At 44.0% G+C, this 21,685-nt stretch overlaps 3 protein-coding genes across 3 annotated transcripts; 1 reads left to right on the top strand and 2 right to left on the bottom strand.

Moving 5' to 3' along the window:
• Positions 1-15,872: 15,872 nt before the first annotated feature.
• Positions 15,873-17,596, bottom strand: MYCFIDRAFT_202462 (uncharacterized protein; the record flags this gene model as incomplete). The annotated part of the gene is made up of 2 exons (XM_007925430.1): positions 15,873-17,459; positions 17,512-17,596. The coding sequence occupies 2 exons, from the start codon at positions 17,594-17,596 to the stop codon at positions 16,090-16,092; spliced, it is 1,455 nt and encodes a 484-aa protein (XP_007923621.1). The 3' UTR covers positions 15,873-16,089.
• A 1,896-nt stretch (positions 17,597-19,492) lies between these two features.
• Positions 19,493-20,913, bottom strand: MYCFIDRAFT_88341 (uncharacterized protein). The gene is made up of 6 exons (XM_007925429.1): positions 20,852-20,913; positions 20,529-20,662; positions 20,344-20,464; positions 20,156-20,280; positions 19,764-20,101; positions 19,493-19,701 (listed from the first exon to the last, which is right to left on the bottom strand). The coding sequence occupies exons 1-6, from the start codon at positions 20,905-20,907 to the stop codon at positions 19,693-19,695; spliced, it is 783 nt and encodes a 260-aa protein (XP_007923620.1). The 5' UTR covers positions 20,908-20,913; the 3' UTR covers positions 19,493-19,692.
• Positions 20,914-21,194: 281 nt separating this feature from the next.
• MYCFIDRAFT_132671 (uncharacterized protein) lies at positions 21,195-21,677 on the top strand (the record flags this gene model as incomplete). Its single annotated transcript, XM_007925428.1, has 4 exons — positions 21,195-21,231; positions 21,287-21,322; positions 21,453-21,568; positions 21,624-21,677. The coding sequence occupies 4 exons, from the start codon at positions 21,195-21,197 to the stop codon at positions 21,675-21,677; spliced, it is 243 nt and encodes an 80-aa protein (XP_007923619.1).
• Positions 21,678-21,685: the final 8 nt, after the last annotated feature.

The raw sequence follows: 21,685 nt of genomic DNA, 5'->3' as shown, positions 1-21,685 counted from the left end.
TTAGAAAACCTTAAGATCGAAGAAACCTAGGAGCGCGAAGAGAATACGAAATTTAGTCTAAGCGAAACCCTAATTAGCGATAACGAAGAGGAGGAGGGCGGAGGCAGAAGGCGATACCGGGTCGAGAAGCGGAAACGTATATAGGCTTAGAGTAGCTTTAAGGAGACGAAGCGTTTACGTATAAGGTAATATAGCCGGCGTATATAGCCGGTATATATCCGAAATGTATTTCGAATTCCTAGGACCTAAACAGACTAGTTGCTATAGCAACCGACCCCGCTTACCTGCGGACTATTTCTAATTCTCTATTCGCTCTTCCTCTCCTTCTTCCCTTTCCCTATATTCTTAAAGATAAACATGCCTTAAGGATTCGGCTCTTCGGGCCTTCCTAAGCCGGCTGCCTCCCCTTCCTTAAGCTACTATCCTTTATTCGAATCTAACGATGACCTAATAAGGCGGTTTAATAGAAGACTATTTGTTCTAGAAGGCAAGAAGCATTAATGTCTCCCTACGATTATATGCTTATTAATTTTCTAGGTCCTACCGATATGCCCTCGTCGCCTAAACGCGCAGATAAATATCTTTAGAGGCTAAAGGGCAAGGGTAAAGCAAGCTAAGTATAGAGAGACCGCAGCGAGAACGAGATATCGGAAGAGCAAGGCTCTCCGTAGTATATACGAAGGAAGGGGGTTCCTCGGAAAACAGTACCGAAAAACAAGAAGGCTATAAGTAGACAGGAGAAGGCTAAAAAGAGTAGGCGGACGAAGACTGTCGCGAAGAAAAGTTATCTTTCTATTAAAAGAAAGGGAATAAGGCAGGACTCGACGACAAAGAAGCGGCGCTTTAAACTAGGTACTATTGCCCTTCGCTAGATCCGGCTTTTCTAAAACAAAAGAGGGACCGAGCTTTTAATCCCTAAGACTCCCTTCTAGCGACTCGTCCGAGAAATTACATTAGATTTTCGGTCTAGTATGCGATTTACGGCTAAGGCGATTAGTGCTCTTTAGGAAGCTACGGAGGCATTTCTCGTAACCGAGCTTGAGCTTTTAAACCTCCTTACTATCTATACGAAGCGGGTTACTCTTCAAAATAAAGATATATAGCTTCTAGCTAAAATTCGGCGTCGGTTTATAGCGGATTAGTTGGAAATTGTATTTAGTCGTTAGATTAACCTAGGAGGAGGCCTATTTTCGCATCCTTTTACCGGCTACAGGTGCCGGCCATATTTCTAATTTTATCTCCGCGCCGTCCCTAAATCTAAGGTACGAAGTAGAAACCTAGCGCTCTATATTCACCCGGCTCTTACAGAGACGAGCTACATTCAGATTAGTTTCTTCGCATATCGCGACCTAGTAGGTAGTAAGCGAAAGGGCGATAGAACGTTTATAATACGTCTCTATTTAGACCTAAAATACAAAGGTCCTAAGGAGCCCTAGCATCCTAACTATAAGGAGATTCTTTAGCATTAGCACTTTGATCCTCTATACTGCGAGGCAGATAGCAAGCCTACGAGAGAGAAACTTCAACGAGAAATTCTCTATAATGCGTAGCGCTATTATATAGCTATAGATACGCACTAAGTCCGGCAACTCGAAGAAGAATTAAGACAGCGTATTAGCGACCGAGGAGGAGATCGATAGTATACTAGTAGAGTCGAGGTCTTATAAGCGAAGCACAAGATAATATAGGCTCTTAGTCGTATAGAGTAACGTACTATATAAATAACTAGGCGTACTACTCTTATTCACTTACGACCTATATCCTAGGATGCTCTTGTCGTACTTTTTATACTCTTTTCTAATACCTCACCTGTAATCGCTCCGCGACAACCGAGTGAATATAAGCTATAGGATTTCCGCTCGGTACCTTAGCCTTCGAGATACGGCGGAGTTGATTCTCTATAATACGTAGCGCTATTACATAGCTATAGATGCGCACTAAGTCCGGCAACTCGAAGAAGATTTAAGACAGCGACCGAGCAGGAGAATAATAGTATATTAGTAGAGTCGAGGTCTTATAAGCGAAGCACGAGATAATATAGGCTCTTAGTCGTATAGAGTAACGTACTATATAAATAACTAGGCGTGCTACTCTTATTCACTTACGACCTATATCCTAGGATACTCTTCTCGTACTTTTTATACTCTTTTCTAATACCTTACCTATAAGCGCTCCGCGACAACCGAGTGAATATAAGCTGTAGGGTTTCCGCTCGGTACCTTAGCCTCCGAGATAGGGCGGAGTTGAATTTAGAGCGATAGCCGGCACTCGTAGCCGGCACTCGTAGCCGGCATATAGAGACGGTAGTAGGCCTTTTCCTGCTAAATAACTAGCTTGTTTAGTATAGCCTACCTGATATTTCTTATATTTACTAGCAATAGGCCTAGGTTACTTATAAGATTACTATAGCTAGTAAAGGCATTACTAAAGAATATCTATACTATAGTAGGATACTATTATTACGCCGGCTATTTATTAAAAGGAGGCTTTCGCCTATTACTATGCCGGCTATATATGCCGGCTATATTTCAAAGTCTGCCGTACCTGCCTTTTTTAGCCGTGCCTGCCTTTTTTAGCCGTGCCTGCCTTCTTTCCTTGCTCTAACGTTACTATAATATAGGCTTGCGCGAAGCTCACTCTATTGCCTAGCGATACCGCGATACTACCGCTATATTCAACCTTCGCATCGATACCTATACCTCTACGCTCTATATCTACTACCTCCGCAATACCCTCGCTCCGCGCGCGCCTTCGCATACCTTCGTAACGCACTTTTTTCCTCAATTCGACGACTTTTATAATAGCGAGTCTACTTAACTAAGTTACGACGCCTCGTAAGAAGGGACCTACTGCTTCTACGGGTCGTAACAAGATCGGAAATAGTAGAACGAGCATAGTATATTAACGTAAGATAGCTGCTACTACTGCCGCTAGCTCCGGTGCTAGAAAGGGCGTCGCGAGTAAGGCTCCGCGCAAGATAACGGCGGGCAAGGCTCCGCGTAAGACAACGGCGGGCAAGGCTCTACGTAAGACGACAACTAGCGCTTCTACTGCTAGTAGCAATCGTGCGAAGCGTCGATAGCGCCTAGGAAGTAAGTCCTATTTGTAGCCGGCAGCGTAGCCGGTAGCGTGGCCGGCAGCGTAGCCGGCATTCTTACTATCTTTTTACTAATCCTTCTTTAGCCGTAGCCCTCCGTAAGATTCGGCAGTATTAGAAGAGTTCTTAGCTCCTAATCCGCAAAACTCCTTTCTAACGACTTATCCGCGAAATTGCCTAGGATTATAGAACGGACCTTCGCTTCTAAGCCTCCGCGATAGGCGCCCTTTAAGAGGCTGTAGAAGCCTACCTAGTTCGTATCTTCGAATGTATGTTTCTCTTCTACCTCTTTTCGGACTATGCTAATACTATTTTAGCGGTTAACCTTATAGCTATCTACGCGAAGCGTATAACGATTATAGACAAGGATTTCAAAGCACTCGATTAGATTCTAAAAGGCTAGAATGTCTATATTCGAGACGGTGCTAGGTAGGATAGATGTTCTAGTAGAAAGGATGTTCGTAGTGTTATCTGCAAGCTTTTCTATATACGAAATGAGCCGCTATTATACGGCGCTATATACCGCGCTCTAAATACTCTCTAAGCATATATACATAGTATAGTATGCTTTATTAGCCGTACGGAATGGAAGTCTCCCAAAATCCCGTTAGTACTAAGGAGTAAAAAGGCCGGCTACGCTGCCGGCTACGCTGCCGGCTACGCTACTAGCTACGCTGCTAGGTTTTTTAAAGAACTAAAAGAAGATAGACATTCCGGTTGATTTGTATTAGTTTAGATTTTTATAAAAAGAAAATAGGGAAAAATAAGGAAGGTTGAAGAGCCTAATAGTTATAGTTATAGGCACTATCCCTGTTTTCTAGAGCATATTATACACCTGCCTTCGTAACTCTACCTAATACTCCCTCTAAATATCCTTATACTCTACCTACTAAAAATTCAACTAGGTACCTAGACCTATAGCTGCCTCTATATCTTTTACTATCTTCTATAGGTTAAAGGCCTCTTCTATAGCAGCCTCTACCTCCTTATGCAATACGAAGTCACTACCTGCCCCACCCTTTATATCTCCTAAATAACTAAGAGTTCTAAGGAACGAACTAGTATTCGGCCTTAGTATAGCGAGTGACTAGTAGAACGTTCTATAGAGCTGCCTTATAGCTCTTTCATATACTATGCCGATACCGAGGGAGGAGCCATCCTAGTACTTAATATTGTCGAATAGTTCGGTAGGAAAGTGTATAAACTTCTTAAGGAGGAGGACTTCTAGGGAAATCGATGAGTTCTACCTAGATCTGGATAAAGACATTCTGCTAAGCAGTTAGGGAATTGAACCGTAAACGAAAGGATGAAATTCATACCTAAGGAGTGCAGTTTCCGAACTGAACTATAATGCCTTGTATATATATATATATGCTTTTGATTGGTTAGTGCCCTTAGCTGATTGTCTATAGATTTGAGGTTATATAAGTACCTTTATACAACTACGTAGCCTGAGTAGGATTCGAAAATTCTATAAGTACTAAGGACTAAAAATGCCGGCTACGCTGCCGGCCACACTGCTAAGTCTTACAAAGGGCTTGCTTAAAGCTACGTATACATTCGTACACTTCTTAAAAACCGATAAATTATATAGTTCGAACTAGCTACTTATATGGTTGCTTGGCAAACCAACCCAAACCAAACTAGAGTTTCGGCTTAGCAAACCAAACTAAACCAACCCGAACCACTACGGGGTCTACTAGAAATGGCACTAGGATAGCAGTAGAGTTAGTATTTGATAAGGTCCTTCCTTACTACCCTTCTATTATGTCCTTATAAGCTCGCTAAGTCCTTGTCCTATCCCCGGAAAAGTGAGCCGTAATACTACGCTCGATCGCAGGTTGTATACTATACTATCTTCTAGATTAGATATCGGTAGCAGTATTAAGCTACTTCTGCGAGAGCTAGCGTGTAATGCCTAGTTTAGCTGCTTCTACGAGAGCTAGCGTATAGTGGAGCTAGCGTATAGTGCCTAGTTTAGCTGCTTCTGCGAGAACTGGCGTGTGATATAGGATGCCTAGTTAAGCTACTCCTGCGAGAGCCGGCGTGTAATGTAGGATGCCTAGTTAAGCTACTCCTACGAGAGCTAGCGTGTAATGCCTAGTTGAGTTGCTTCTGCGAGAGCTAGCGTATAATAAACCAGCTATAGCCTATACTGGAATTGGTACTAGCGCTAGAATTAGCGCTAGAATTGGCATTTAATAAGGTCCTTCCTTATGTCCTTATAAGCTCGCTAAGTAGGCTCTTCTATTATATCCTTATAAGCTCGCTAAGCAGGCTCTTCTATTATGTCCTTATAAGCTCGCTAAGTAGGCTCTTCCATCGTGTCCTTATAAGCTCGCTAAGTAGGCTTTTCTATTGTATTCTTTGCGACGAGGGTTTGTAGATAGTCGTAGGTATCGATAGTATATAAGAGCTAGAGGCGAGAAGCGTGAATTCGAGGAAGCGACAAGGATACCGAGTCCCGCTAAGACCCCGGATTTAGTATAGTAGAGCGCTTGATTAGTAGGATTAAACGTTATAGCTGCTTCCTTCCGCGTATTTACAATACCGACTTTACGACTTTTACGACTTTCATAACAGTATATTACTAATATAGCGAGATACGCCGATTACGCGCATTTCTAGCAAATAGCGCTAACAAAAGTGTCTAACACGATAACGACGGCCGCCTTAGGCACTAAGAACCGCCTCCGAAACCCGAGAAGTTACTAGCGAGAAGTTACTAGCTAGACTAGCGAGACTAGTACTATACTTATTGCACCGCATACTCTTGCAGACACTACAATATATACGGTAAGGATAGATACGTAGGGCGATAATATATATCGAGTGCTCGTAAAAGCACCCTTCGAGAAGCTACGATAGCCCTCTTACGTTAACGCCCTCTATTGCTTAGACTCTCCCTAGAACGATTATTCCGATAACTAGTTACTATATAAGGCAGAGAAAACGAATAGTAGCGTCCGGGGATCTAATTAACTAGCGGTACTAAGCGGCTATAGAAGCACATACTCCGAAGTATACTAGAATTATATATAGCCTATATGCTACGCGTAATGCGCAACAATTAACGCATTCTATTACTAACTATAGCACGCGAGGTATATAGGAAGGGACTTATTAAGCGAAACAATAACAGCTTATTCGCTAAAGCGACACTTATTAGTACCTAGACAACAATAGAGTGTAGCCGCGCCCTTAGTATTAGAGACACCGTAGAAAAGGGTTGTCGAGCGCGTTGCAGTCGTATAGCAATATTGATGCGCTTGCTAGAAGAGGCGCACTGCAGTCGGATAACAGTCTTAATGCGCTTGCTAGAAGAGGAGGCGCACTACAGTCGAATAGCAGTCTTAATACGTAAAGGGCTACAGTCGTATAGCAGTAGTAAAGACTAAGCGCCTTCGGGCTTAAGTATACTAGAGGCCCTTACGCAACGACTAAGGTTATTATAACTAACAGTCCTAACGAAGGCGTTACGCCGACTTAACTAGATGCGTATATATTATCCTATAAAGAATCCAAACGTAGGAAGCCTATAGCCGCTACTTAAGGTGTACCTTACTAAAGAGTTTTTACCGAGTTAGACCTATAGCAATGCTACGAACCTATTAACCCACTCTGTCTATTAACCTACTTAGTCTATTAACCTACTTAGTAGGAGAGTCGCTATCGAGCCGCTACTTAAGGTATACCTTACTAAAGAGTTTTTACCGAGTTAGACCGTTAGCCGCATTATAGATATACCTTACTAAAGAGTTTTTACCTCCGCTAATCTACCCGAGACCCGTAGTTTGTTGCACTAAGACAAGACTGCGATGTTCTAACAAAAACTATACTCTTTCGGTTAAATACGCAGTCGACGCCCGCTAAAGCTATAGAAAACAACCTACTCGCTAGGAGAGTCGCCTTCGCAACGTCTTGCTCGGCAAAGCCTATCGGAGACCTTGAAAAAAGGACTAAACAAACCACCTACCGAGGAACCTTAACTATTAGATAAGCGGCTCTGTCGGTAGCAAGCCGCAGAACTAGTAAGGAATAGTGTTAATCGCTATAGAGCTACCTATATACGACAAGGAGGTATCGACACTGTTGTATACGCCGACAGCTAGTATGTTGCTAGGGGTATTAGTGTATTAGTGTATTAGTATATATAGAAGAAGAAGAAGAAGAAGAAGAAGAAGAAGTTGAACTAGGAAGCGTAGGTCTATATTAGCGTATCGCAGGTAAGGTTTGCCTCTACTAATAGGATTGCGCTATTCAGCTATAATAGCAAGGCAACAATAACGGCTATACATTATCGCACTTTTAACGCAATAGCCGCCGACTACTACTAGTCGAATGCCTAAGGCTAGAATTGCTAGCAGTTATCGAAATTACCGGAGGCCTCCTTTAGCATTAGGCGCTCTAAATTCATATAGGAACTAAGTCTATAGCGAAGCTAATAGCAGAGACCTCTACTCCAACTAAGACTCCGACTGCCCCTAGTTAGAGTAACGCTAGTTGTTAAGCCATTATCGTACGCCTAGCCTAGCCTAGCTAGCTATTAAGCTATTATTATACGCCTAGCTAAACCCTTCGACTTTACAAGTACTACGACGAGGCACGCACTCTGGTTTACTAGGCACGCACTCTAGTTTACTAGGCACGCACTCTAGTTTACCGCTACTACTTCGCTACTAGGCACGCACTCTGGTTTACTAGGCACGCACTCTAGTTTACCGCTACTACTTCGCTACTAGGCACGCACTCTAGTCTACGGAGCTATTAGCTATTAAGCAATTATCGTACGCCTAGCCTAGCCAGCTATTAAGCCATTATCGTACGCCTAGCCTGGCTAGCTATTAAGCTATTATCGTACGCCTAGCCTGGCTAGCTATTAAGCTATTATCGTACGCCTAGCCTAGCTAGCTATTAAGCAATTATCGTACGCCTAGCCTAGCTAGCTATTAAGCAATTATCGTACGCCTAGTCTAGCTAGCTATTAAGCAATTATCGTACGCCTAGCACTAGAAGATAAAGCACTAGAAGATAAAGCACTAGAAGCTAACAGCCTATGTTAATTAGCATAGCAAGGAACGGTAGCTAAGCGATAGATATAGCAGGTTGGATTTCTATATACCGAATGTATTATCCTCTTAGTTAAGCTCGTTAAGATAGGTAGTTGTTTGCGGCTCTTATGCCTCTTGTGCCCCCTTATCTCCTTACTCCTCTCCTAACTACCTAGTACGACGGTCGACGGCACTAGCCTACGTAGAGTTACTACTATCGACGGTAGAATCCTCGATAGCGCTAAGGTCGCTAGTAGCTACCCGCTTAGCAATAGTAGTAGCCTCTATCTCCTCGTCTATCGATATAGTACTACGACCCTAATAGTACTACGCATTACCCTCGTTAAAGTCGGCTACCTTCTCTAAGATCTGTATACCTCTGAGCTGCTAGATATTATTAGAGACGTTGCCGCTAGGGTTTCCGTATAGCTTTGTATACCTATTAGAGTACAACTTCTCGGCTCTGCTAAATACGTCGATAGATGTATCCTTATAGGTATAATAGCTGCTTAGCTTAATCCTAGTTAGATTGGTTATTATAGCACGCAAGACCCTAGACGGCTCCCGATTTAAGGCCACCTTCTTGAATGTAGCCTGCATATTATAGGTCGAATTGGCGTGTCGGTTAATGTCCTCGGAATACTCGTAATTATAGAGCTCGAGACACTTATTAGCTGCGACGGCATGTCCCTTATTGCCGTTTATAGAGACTACACTCGACGTTAGGATTGCTTTTTAAGCTACTGGATTAGCACTAGGACTAAGCAACTAGCGTAGGTAGGTCATTAGACAGCTATAGTTGCCTTAACGAGCACTAAAGAATAAGGGGATTAGGAAGTCGACTAATCTACGAAGATAGCCGATGTCTATATTCCGAATAGACTTACGTAACGTAAGGAATTGCTCGATCTCCTTTAGTATTCGAGCTATAGTCGTAAACTGCGGATCTGTACCCGGTTAGCCGCGCTAGGTAGCTAGAGATAACGTATCGTTATATATCTTAATAATCTTATTAACAAGATAGACATACTAATTACGAGTAAGTCGAGAGATAGCGGCCTCTACTATTTCTATACGACTATCCTCGCTAGCGATGATTACTCGGCCTTTATCGATAAGCCACTAAATAACGAGACCGATAATGCGAGATCGGAAGCTCGTCTTTAATAGCTGCTAAACCTCGAAGAACTTAGCCTTGTCCTTGCTAATCTTATTGTCTCTATACTAAAAGGCAGTATTAGCCTTCAACGTCTAGGATACTAGTAATAGCTCCCTATCTCTATTGTTGTCCTAATAGGTCCGCAACAATATAAGGCCGCAGTTTATTATAGTATAGAACTAGGCAGGAGAGAACAAGAGATTGTCTCGCTTGTCGTACGCATCCTTACTCTCGACACTCTTATTACGGATAGATAGGCCGCGTAGAACAGTTATCTAGTCGCTATTGTAGATAATTAGCGGTCTATTAGGTCTATTCTTAAAGTCCTTATCTTGATCTAGGTCTATAAAGTTGAGAAGGATATCATCCTAGACTACGTATATACCTGCAATCGTAGCCTCGTCGTTGAAGGATAGTAGCATAGAAAGCACCTTAGTCTAGGTAGCCGGCATCTTATCGATAACTAGCCACTTCGGACGACTAATAGTATTACTATTATCGTTATCGTCGTTACTAGCCTCTGCCGCCTCCTTCTTAAATACAGCTTTAACGGCCTTCGGGAAAGTATATACGATAGCCTCGTTAATATAGAATAGGGCGGTCTTCTTGCTAATCTTAGTAATCTTAACTGTCTCGGTACTAGTAGTTAGATTAGCTACATCCTTTAGAACCTATGCCTAGGCCTTGTCTTCGTATATATTCTTAAAGATATTATCTGGATCGAGAGGCTTATCGTAATAGATTATAACCTTCTTTAAACCGCCCTCTGGGATGCTCTTATTCTCTACAAGGTACGATATAGTAATACTCAACATTTCGTTAGTCTCGCTACCGCGCTAGACAGTATAGGTCTTTATACGATTGAAGTTGTCGATAGTCTTACTATACTACTTATTAGGATCGTTCGCTAGCTCGCTAATCTTCTATATCTAGACCTCTGCATTCTTGCCTATAAGAATCTATACGGTGCGATACGAAGGAACAAGCCCTAGGTTACTAAGACACTCGAGTATTCGCCGGCTAGCACTATTGCTAACTAGAAAGATGCTAAGCGCCTTCGGGAAATACGAGGCGTTCACGTATGCTATCGAAAACAGGACCTACGAGGTAATTATTATAATCCGCTTCTAGATCTAGTTATACTTGTCGATAAAGGTCTCCTAGTATTGCTTTTGATCTCGCCGTAGGTTAGGCAACAGTTCCTCGCTAAGAAGTCGATACTAGGTTAGTACGATCTCTTTAATAGTAGTGCTTATACTACTAAGGTTAAACTTAGTATAACTAAAGTCTAGATTATATATACTAAAGTAGTCTCGGCTAATAAGGCTCTTTAGTTCTTTGCGGACAATACGACCGCTAAATAGACGCTCTTCTAGAAAGACGTCTAGAAGCGACTAGAGATTTCTCTCGTACTGCTTTAAGCGCTTAGTCGACCGATAAGGCTGTAACTAGCCGTCTTCTACTGTAGATTTTGCTATATCTAGCTTGCCGACTAGATACTTAACAAGATATAGCATAGAGACACGGCTCTTCTTTATTAAGGCTTTAATCTCCTCGCACCGCTTATTAAGGGTTGTCCTAGTCTATTCGTTAGTCGCTGCTCGGCGCTGTTCTATAGCAGCCTCTTCGTCTAATTCCTCTTTACTACTATCGCGAGCCTCGAGGTCCTCTTTATCGTTAGACATCTCCTCGTCGTCCTCGCTAAGGTCTTTATCTACGGATATCTTATCCTAAAAGTTACTAATCTTATCTATCCCGGCTAGTCTAACTAATTCATCTAGAGGGTTAGAGAGAATGCCGCCGCTGCTTAGATAGATTAGTAGATCGGTCTGTACGCCTATAAGAACAGTCTGTTCCTTAGGTCCTCTAGGCAAAGCAGTATCGTCGTCGTCTAGGCCGGTTATATTCTTATTATAGTTATAGGCGACAGCACTACCGACTAGGTTATTATTAGATAGTAGAACCGAGGTTAAGGAGGATAGATCGTCGCTCGATATATTAGTAGCGGTAGCAGCTATAGTAGCAGCTATAGTAGCAGCTATAGTAGTAGCGGTAGTAGCAGCGGTAGTAGTAGCGGTACTAGTAGCGACTTTTAGGTGTTTTAAGCTTGGCTTTAGAGTCGCGTCTGCTATATAGCAGTAACTTAACAACTATACCTCGGGTAGACTTATACTGTATATAAAAGGTGTTCAGAAATAGTCTACGAAGGACCTCGAAGTATCGAGTCGGCTATAGGAAGGTTGTCGATTGCCCTCGAAGGCTATAAAGCGGTTAGTAGACGTCGGACGGAATTTTCGCCTACCTAAATAATAATAGCCGGGATCAGGAGAAGGACCTCTAAGTGTTAGCTAGGCGATGCGGTGTGTTTTATATTAAGGTGTTTCTAGCAGTATAGCTAGCCGCCTAGCAATCCGGATAGCTATAGTCGAGTCGGCTTAGCAGAATAGCGAAAACTTAACGCGCTAACGTCGCATAGACTTTTTTAGTAGGTAGAATAAAGCGTAATTAGTAGGGCTACAATCTCCGCTATTTAGATTGTTATATTTGTATAGTCGCGAAAAAGTAGTATATCGTAGGCTAGTTTGCTATAGCTTGTTCTTAGGCTTGTAGGCGAAGAATTATTAGGTGTGTTTGTAATTAGCTAGTCGGAAGGTTCGGAAGCTAGCCCTAATTACTAATCTATCTATTACGTGCACTCGGTCGCAGTTTGATTCTTTATGCCTACAAGCCTAATAGGAGGTAGGGTTAGGCAGTGCAAGATATATTGCTGCAGCCTGCGCGCACTAACGGTCTGTTCGATAGTAGCGCGCAGACACTTCCTTACAGTCGGAAGTAGTAACGTCGAGGCGAGGGGCTAGCACAGGCCGTACAGTCGAGTAGTAATAGGGTCTACAAACCTGTAGATAGTGTACACGCTCTGTAATACACTATGTATACGACCCTTTTAGGCGAGCTCGTTATATATATATAAGGCGGAGTTATCGGATACACTAATATCCCGCCTACAACCCGCTAAGCTGCTTAATATTGCTCGGATATCCTAGTATTCGGGTATACCCGATATGTATCTATAGGTGTACACTAGTATAATATACTATATACACAACCTCTATTTCTTAGGGGCTATAAACCTATAACACTACAGTTAAGTAATACTAGGCGATTTCCGTAGGGATTATTATTATGCTATTATAGCAGGGGCTCCCCCTAGTCCCTACCCTAAACGGTCTTAGCTATTTCCTAACATATAGAAGGCGCGATCTTAGCAAGCTTAGCTAAAGCCCGGAGATTATTAATAATAATATTGCTAACTAGTCCCTAGTCCGCGTCGCAGACGCGGACGGCGGGCCTTACAATATTATAACTTCTAGGCGCCGCGGCTATTACTATCAAATCCGGGCGTGTAAACTTAGTATAAGCGTTATAGATAGTAGTACTAACTATTAGCGCTCCGGATTAGACTTACTATATACGTTCCGAATAGTACTTAGTATTATAAGCGTTCTAAATTAGACTTATTCTTAGTATTATAGATATTCTATAAAGTACTCGCTATAGGCGTCCTATAGGATACTCGTAGTAGGCGTTATATAGGGTACTCGCTATAGGTAGTTCGAATACTATTTACTATAGGCGTTTTAGATAGTATTTACTATAAGCGTTCCGGATAGTACTACTCGCTATAAGCCTTCCGGATAGTACTTAATATAGGTATTTAGTTTCGGATAAGACTTGCTATATACGTTCCGGTTTATATAGGACTAACTATACTAAGCGTTTAAAATAAGGCTTATCCTACGCGTTCCGGGTAGTACTGCTCGCTATAGGTATTCTATAGAGTACTCGCTATAGGCGTTTTATAAGGTACTTGTAGTAGGCGTTATATAGGGTACTCGCTATAAGTAGTTCGAATATAGGCGTTTTAGATAGTATTTACTATAAGCGTTCCGGATAGTACTATTTGCTATAGATACCTCGGATAGTTACCGCTATAAGCGTTTCAAATATTGCTACTCGCTATAAGCGTTTTTAGTAGTATTTACTATAAGCGTTTCGGATATAACTTGCTGTAAGTATTCTAAATAGTGCTTACTATTAGTATTCTAGATAGTACTACTTGCTATAAGCGTTCTTAATAGTACTTACTATTAGCGTTCCGAGTTAGACTTACTATACGCGTTCCGGATAAGACTTAGTACATACTTGCTATAAGCGTTCTTAATAGTACTTACTATTAGCGTTCCGAATTAGACTTACTATACGCGTTTCGGATAAGACTTAGTACAAGCGTTTCGGATTAGAATTACTATATAGCGCGTTCTAAATAAAAATTAGTATAGGCTATAAATAGTAGTACGCTATAGGCGTTTTATAGGGTCCTATACGTTCCGGATAGTACTACTCGCTATAGATATTCTATAGAGTGCTTACTATAGGCGTTTTATAAGATACTCGTAGTAGAGGTTATATAGGTTACTCGCTATAGGTAGTTCGAATATAGGCGTTTTCGATAGTATTTACTATAAGCGTTCCGGATAGTACTACTCGCTATAGATATTCTATAGGGTACTCGCTATAGATATTCTATAGGGTACTCGCTATAGGCGTTTAATAGGGTACTCGTAGGAGGCGTTATATAAGGTACTTGCTATAAATAGTGCGAATACTATTTAACTATAGGCGTTTTAGATAGTATTTACTATAAGCGTTCCGTATAGTACTACTCGCTATAAGCCTTCCGGATAGTACTTAATAAAAGCATTTAGTTTCGGATTAGACTTAGACTTACTTTATATATTCCGGATAAGAGTTTCTATAAGCGTTTTAGATTAGAATTACTATATAGCGCGTTCTAAATAAAACTTAGTATAGGCGTTGTAGATAGCAGTACGCTATAGATATTCTATAGAGTACTCGCTATAGGCGTTTTATAGGGTACTCGTAGTAGGCGCTATATAGGGTACTCGCTATAAATAGTTCGTAGTAGTTAATATAAGTATTTAGTTTTAGATTAGACTTAGACTTACTTTATATATTCCGGATAAGATTTTCTATAAGCGTTTTGGATTAGACTTAGTATACGCGTTCCGGTTTATATAGGACTAACTATACTAAGCGTTTAAAATAAGGCTTATCCTACGCGTTCCGGATAGTACTGCTCGCTATAGGTATACTATAGAGGACTCGCTATAGGCGTTTTATAGAGTACTCGTAGTAGGCGTTATATAGGGTACTCGCTATAAACAGTTCGAATGCTATTTAGGATAGTTTAACTATAGGCGTTTTAGATAGTATTTGCTATAAGCGTTGCGTCGCTATAGGCCTTCCGGATAGTACTTAATAAAAGCATTTCGTTTCGAATTAGACTTAGACTTACTTTTTATATTCCGGATAAGACTTTCTATAAGCGTTTCGGATTAGACTTGCTATATACGTTCCGGTTTATATAGGACTAACTATACTAAGCGTTTAAAATAAGGCTTATCCTACGCGTTCCGGATAGTACTACTCGCTATAGATATTCTATAGAGTGCTTACTATAGGCGTTTTATAAGGTACTCGTAGTAGGCGTTATATAAGGTACTTACTATAAACAGTTCGAAACGTTCCGGTCTATATAGAACTAACTATACTAAGCGTTTAAAATAAGGCTTATTCTACGCGTTCCGGATAGTACTACTCGCTATAGATATTCTATAGAGTACTCGCTATAGGCATTTTATAGGGTACTCGTAGTAGGCGTTATATAGGGTACTTGCTATAAACGTTTTTAGTAGTATTTACTATAACCGTTTCGGATATAACTTGCTATAAGTATTCTAAATAGTACTTACTATAGGTATTTTAGATACTACTACTTACTATAAGCGTTCTTAATAGTACTTACTATTAGCGTTCCGAATTAGACTTTCTATACGCGTTCCGGATAGTACTTACTATACGCGTTCCGGATAGTACTTACTATACGCGTTCCGGATAGGACTTAGTATATACGTTTCGGATTAGAATTACTATATAGCGTGTTCTAAATAAAACTTAGTATAAGCGTTATAGATAGTAGTACTAACTATTAGCGCTCCCGATTAGAGTTACTATACGCGTTCTAAATAGTACTTAGTATTATAAGTATTCTAAATTAGAATTCCTATAAGTATTTTAGATTAAAATTACTTTAGGCGTTTTAGATTAGGCTCGTCGCCTTAGCCTTTACTTATAGCTCTTCGGCCTTTACTTATAGCTCTTCGAGCTATATAAATATATTACGCTTACGTAAGGAAGACGATCTATACCCGTTCGCGAGGCGGCCGCGAGGCCCGGGAGTAGCCGCGAATTTTGAAGTTCCCGTACGTAATTTCCCCGTAAGGAAGACGATCTATACCCGTTCGCGAGGCGGCCGCGAGGCCCGGGAGTAGCCGCGAATTTTGAAGTTCCCGCACGTAATTTCCCCGCGTTCTCCTCGTTCTCGTTTCGCCCGATTCGGTCAGTCCCAGCACTTGTTTTCGGGTTATTCTAACATTATATAGAACAACTCGCTTTGCTTCGGTAGTTCCGGGATGCGCACGCTAGCAAAGAGGCTCAAAGAGCTTGCCAATTTCTCGGCAGAAGGTGCAGTGCACCCTTCAGGCTTGCTCATTACAGTCTTTGCTCTTCCGGCCTCCTCCTTCGCTCCGCTCTGAGTCGGGACAAGAGTACCATCTCTATCGCTCGACGCTCTTGCCACCCGAATCTATCATTTCCCTGGTTCCCAAGAAATACTACTACACATCGCTGAGAAGCAGACCCTACGTGAGAAACGCCCTCTCCGCGTTCCTGCTTTTTTCAATGGAATATCCTTGAATCTTGACCGCTGCAAGAATGACTTCCGCGCCACTTTTGCCACTCTGTGCGCCGCCACTCCTTGGCTGCACTCTCAAACGCCATTGCGCTTTGCTCACTATCCATTCCTCCACCTCTTGACGCTCTTCTGCTGCTTTTCTCCGCCTTTTAGATCTCCTAGTAGCTGCAGCTTCGTGGCCGGTATCCAGCTCCATCGGAGACTCTGTTACCTCCTCTGCCTCACCGCTGACTGTCCATTCGTTTCCATCGACAACCACATCCGCGTCACGCCCAATTCGGACTTTGACCTTCTCTTCGCTCATGCCCGTGTTTCGAGGACTGACTGGCAAGCTTGCAACCCCTGCGCCGCGCTCAAGCATCATCAACCCTAGAGGCTGAGTGATCGGCAGGTTCATCTTGTCTGCGATGACCGAGAATAACCTCGTAATTCTCGACAAAGTCTGTCTGTGAAATGTTGCACGAGCCATACGAGCGAGAGATGAGGGCGAACGTGGTTCTACCGTCAAGATGGTGTTCTCTTCACCTCCAATCTCCACTATCAGACTGTACGCCTCCGAATCCACATACGGACGCTGGTAATGAATCCATCCAGGCCCGTTCGCTATGCTGTATGCCGTACTGCTCGTGGGTGATGCCGCCGCTGAACCGCCCTCACTGTCTCTATCAGCCACAAATGAGACACCAGAGGTCCTAATGTCTTCCAGCCGGATGAGGATCTCTGACTTTTGTCTACCCAGGTTAAATGTGATATTGTGTGGGATAAGGCGCTGCTCTAGACCCTTCAAGTGGTAATAGCGCGCATCGCGTAATAGTTCCTGACGATGTTGTTCATTGCGGACCTCGACCGGATAACCTTTGAGCACGTGCAGAAGATCGGCAAATGTCTTGGCAGACCTATTCGGCACACTTGGAGGCAGTATGGACGGCGGCCTTATCAGTGTGCGCTGTGAGAGCCCAGGGAAGACCTCCGTTGGCGATGTGAAGAAGATTGAGAAGCCGAGTGAGAAGTAATTTGGCGAATCTCCTGGATTACTGAAGAGGTCTCGCGGTATCTGGAACTCTGAATCGCCGATGCGGATGTATATCGTGGACGAGAAGAGCTGGGCGGTCAGACGAGGTAAGCTGAAAAACTGAGCGTCTGCAAAGAGTCTGCAAAATGATTGTGTGTCTTTCGGTTCGATGTGATAGCCTTGTAGATGTAGCGAGATATCTTCGAATGTTGCCGGATCTCTGTCGATGTACAAGGTCCTAACACTGTCAGCCCCGTCACCGTTCTGGAGTTGTTCTTCAAAGAATTGCGAAAAGTAAGACGGAGCTAAGGTTCAATCAGTGAGTGCAATGACGAGTGAGAGCTAAGATCCGCTTACCGTCAGAGGATATTGAGGCACCTGACAGTCGGAACAGTCTGTCCCCTATCTGGATGGGAAAGACCTTACGAGCCGGAAGGACCATTGGTGCGCCAGGATCAGAGAAGCCACGTTGCGGGCCACCGCCAGTTATGGATAATGAAGGTCGTATTGAATCGATGCTTTGATGACGAGTTCCAACTGGAGGGCGATCAGTACCAGTTCTAGCACGAGTTGTAGGTCCAATCTGAGCATGTGAGCTTTGTAAAGGAGGCAAATTATCCGCTGGAGAGCCTGCATCGTCCCCCGACTCAGACATCGTACGCGATGCACGCTTGGACATGAGGGACGGTTGGTCCGATGCTGATTTTCTCTTAGTACCTGCAGTACTCGAGGCGTTGCCTGACGGCCGACGGGGTAAAGCAAACCCTTCGCTGTCGGCACCTCCGTCCAGCTTAGAAATACTCCAGCTGCTACTCGAATCTACCACAGCAGTTGGGATGCTGGCTTCGGCAGGAAACCGACGAGTCACTTTCTCCTGCAAGAGTTCACCTTGGGGCTCGAACGAATATGAATCTGGATCTGAATGAGTATTGGAAGGTAAAGGAGTGTCCCAGGCCCAGATGGAAGCTTCTACAGGTCGCCTGTCGTTGACGTCCTTGCCACTGTCAGGCACCTGCAGTCGTGATGCGTCTTGGGTTGGGTTGGATCGTCGAGTTCCAGCTGTCTCTCTTTTGGTTGAGTCTAAGTCGTGTTCGTTGTCTTGGGTACATGCAATCGATGGAGTCCTACTTGAAGCGTCCATCTGCGAGCCTTTGCCGACGGTCTCGTTTGTAATGCCGACCGAGCTTGTACCATCACCAGAACCATCGTGATCAAGCTCTGGTCCAAAATTTGACAATTTTGTGTCAGCTACGAATTCTTTAGGGAAATTTCTGGGCATGAGCGTCAGGTTACGCTTCAGATATGCTCTTTAGGCAAGGCTGCGGTTTCTCGATTGCACAGTGCTCTAATCTTCCTGTAAGCAATGCAATACACGCAGCGCCTAGAATCCATTAGCTTGTGCTCTGCTGTACGTGGAGTATGATGTGTGATGTAAGCCACAATGTCTTGCATGCTGCAGTAAGCAATTTAGCCCGCGAATCCGGGCGATTGAGGGCCGCACTCGCGGCTTGCTGACAACGCAGTCCAACTGCTGAGCGAACAAACAGCTATGCGCCGAGTTCTATGACCTCATTCTCGCTTCCGCTCAGGAACGGCGAGATTCTCCAAGCGCCAGACACAACAAAAGCAAGAACTCGGGTGTAGCAATACCTTTTGCATCCGATCGGCTCGAGTTTTCGGGCGTATGAAGCGGAAAGCAATCTTGTTGATGCGTAATTGCGGTCGACACTGCTAGCCGGGCGAGAAGTCGGTGCAGGTGCCTCAGGAGTGACCTTGTTGTAATTGCGCTCTCGCAGTCCAGGAGGAGATCGTGTTGCAACGACTGGAAGCACTCAACGCTGGGGTTGTCTGAAACTTAACCGCAGACACAACCCGCGCCACATGGCTCGGAAGTCTGGACGCAGGACGGTCAGGCTCTCATCAGGTCAGGTTGCGCGATGCCGCTGAGTTCCTGACTTGTCCTGAATTGTCAGCACTGGGTCGATCTTGTCGGCGGGTAGCATGACGGCGACTCGGATTTCAGCTGAGCTGAGCTTCAGTCCATTGCGGTGCTCGACTGGACGAAAGCGACTTGTAGGGCCGAATGAAGGACTGCCAGCTGAATGATGAGTGGCCACAAACGCGCACCATCGATCCTGCTGAAGTGATTCTTCCCTAGCTACGGTGACTGAGCGAGACTTTTTGGCTTTTTGATCGCAGAACGCTAACCACGGACTTGAGAAAAACCAGCCTCTGCCAGCCTCATGCATAGAATCTGGGAGTCTGCGTAGGCAGAATGCAAGTGCACTTTCAAATCACGATGTGGAAACAAACCTTATCTACGAAGTAACATTTGGGTCCAATCGAACAGATTATTTTTATATAGAGATAATCTCGGCATTTCGAGACGTGCTTCATGGATCATAATCAACATCGTCGAACACGGATCCCAGCGAAGACTTGGAGGCGAACACGATGCACTGCATTATTTAAGACATGGCGATTCCGTTGAAATACGCGGCTTGTATAGTGATGAGGATTCAAATTGCTGTCACCACTCTACAGCATCTATTCACGAAGAGTCTGAATGTCAGCGAATCAATATGTAAAGATATTTACAATTTACTTACTGGAGCAAATTTCTCCCCCGTCACCTCTTCAATCTTCTTGATGCTATTGAGGTAGCCTTCATGTTTCTCCAACAACTCCATGTACGCCCCAAGCTTCGGGTACTTTGACTTGTCAATTTTGCTCTTCCCAGCTATGAGCGGGAATGAAAGCATGATGTCGGCCGCAGTCAACTGAGTGCCACAAATATATGGTCCTCCACCAGGCGATGATGCAAGCTGCGAGTCGAGGAATGCAAAGTGCGTTGCGTAGTTCTGGTTCAAGAACTGTCCTTCGACACGAGACCCAATCGTTCTTGTTATCGGCTTGATGAAGAACGGCACGGGAGCATTCTTGATTTCTGAGAGAAGTTCATTAGACATTGCACTTTCAACTTTGTCCAGCCATGACTTACGGTCAACGAAGAGGCCGATGAGGAGGAGAGTCATCAATGAACCCTCGGCGTAATGCATGTACAAGCGATATCGAAGCCATTCCTCGGTTTCACCGCCAATCTGGCCATCTTTACCTTCTTGATACCTTGAATGGAGGTCACATGTCAGCCATCATGTCTCCAACCGATATCAGGAGTGCTAGTGTTACCTCTTGGGCGCAAGATGCTGAGCAAAGTGGTCCACTACGTATTCGGTGAGTGCGCCCGACTCGCTGAGCACCAAACCATTCGGCGTGTTCTGTGATTTGATTGAGATCACTGGAGACTTCCCTGGAGCAAGAGTTAGCACTGTCATTTCTTCATTCTGCTGCCTTTGGACCATCATAGGCCTTACCCAGCGGATGGATTTTCTTCAATTCAGGCGGTGCAAGCATGTCTTTTCCACGTTTGAAAATCTGGATCTCCAGATCGACACCCTTGGCCTCCTGGAGAAGCCATACTATGCGCTGCGACCGAGACTTTTCTAGCCTATCAGCGTGTCAGATGGGAGTGTTCCGTTTCCAGCTGCGTGGAGTGAGTGCTCATGCTCGAGCTTCTAAATACATGTATTCTAATGCATCATGGATGCCTCGAAGCTTCCGAATTAGGTGCAGATGACGCGAAGATCGCGAAACCTTCAATGATACATGTAGCTCAATTAATGTTTGATGGACTCACCAGTACAGTGTAATCTTGGGTTTCTCAATGGCTGCTGCTGCTGTCGTTTCTGCCATTTTCACAACAATTTGATGTCAACACAAGAGAGAGAGAGAGAAACAGGCAGAAGTGGAAATTATGTATCGATCGCAAGGTAGCATTCGACTCCTCTAACAACGGTCCTGGTCGTTTGGTATGCGCAGCATCCGTTCCGAGGCCGAGGCTTTCTTTCTTTCGAGCTATCATGTGACAAGCAGGCGGGTGAGCCCGCGCTGGGAAGTCCCGGCCCGGGATCATGAAGTAACGACCTCACAACCGACATTATTGAGGATAACCACTGCAGACCCAGACGAACACAGCAAACATGCGCCCTTCATTCCGCCGTATGGCGGGTCACAACAGTATGAATCCGCGCAGCGCAAAATAGCTAGTACTATTGCTGACACAGTCTTGCAGGTATCCACATGGACCCGGCGCTGGTCAAATATGCCAGTGAGTACACCATACATTCATCCCGATGAAGGATTGAAAGAGCTTGGAAAGATCTTTGAGACGTTATGGGAGATTTTGCAAGAAGGAAGACAACTTCGGCGAGCATTGGGGAGACTGACGGAGGACGTAGACATGTATGTGAAGCGACACGAGTACTTCCGCTGGACACCGCGCACCGCCTGGTTGACCTTCACCTACGTTATCGCGATTCCAGCTGGCGCATTATATCTCGCATGGACAACAGATGTGAGTTTCAGAAATGGGCTTAGAGAATCGAGATGGCGAGCTGATGAACACACAGGGCAAATGGGACATGCGAGGAAAGCTTAAGGGCGATACCATTGCGGAATTTTAGGGGCACTC

The sequence above is a fragment of the Pseudocercospora fijiensis genome, assembly GCF_000340215.1.
Source record: "Pseudocercospora fijiensis CIRAD86 unplaced genomic scaffold MYCFIscaffold_2, whole genome shotgun sequence".
Lineage (NCBI taxonomy): Eukaryota > Fungi > Ascomycota > Dothideomycetes > Mycosphaerellales > Mycosphaerellaceae > Pseudocercospora > Pseudocercospora fijiensis.
This window is presented reverse-complemented; position numbering and strand designations above follow the sequence as displayed.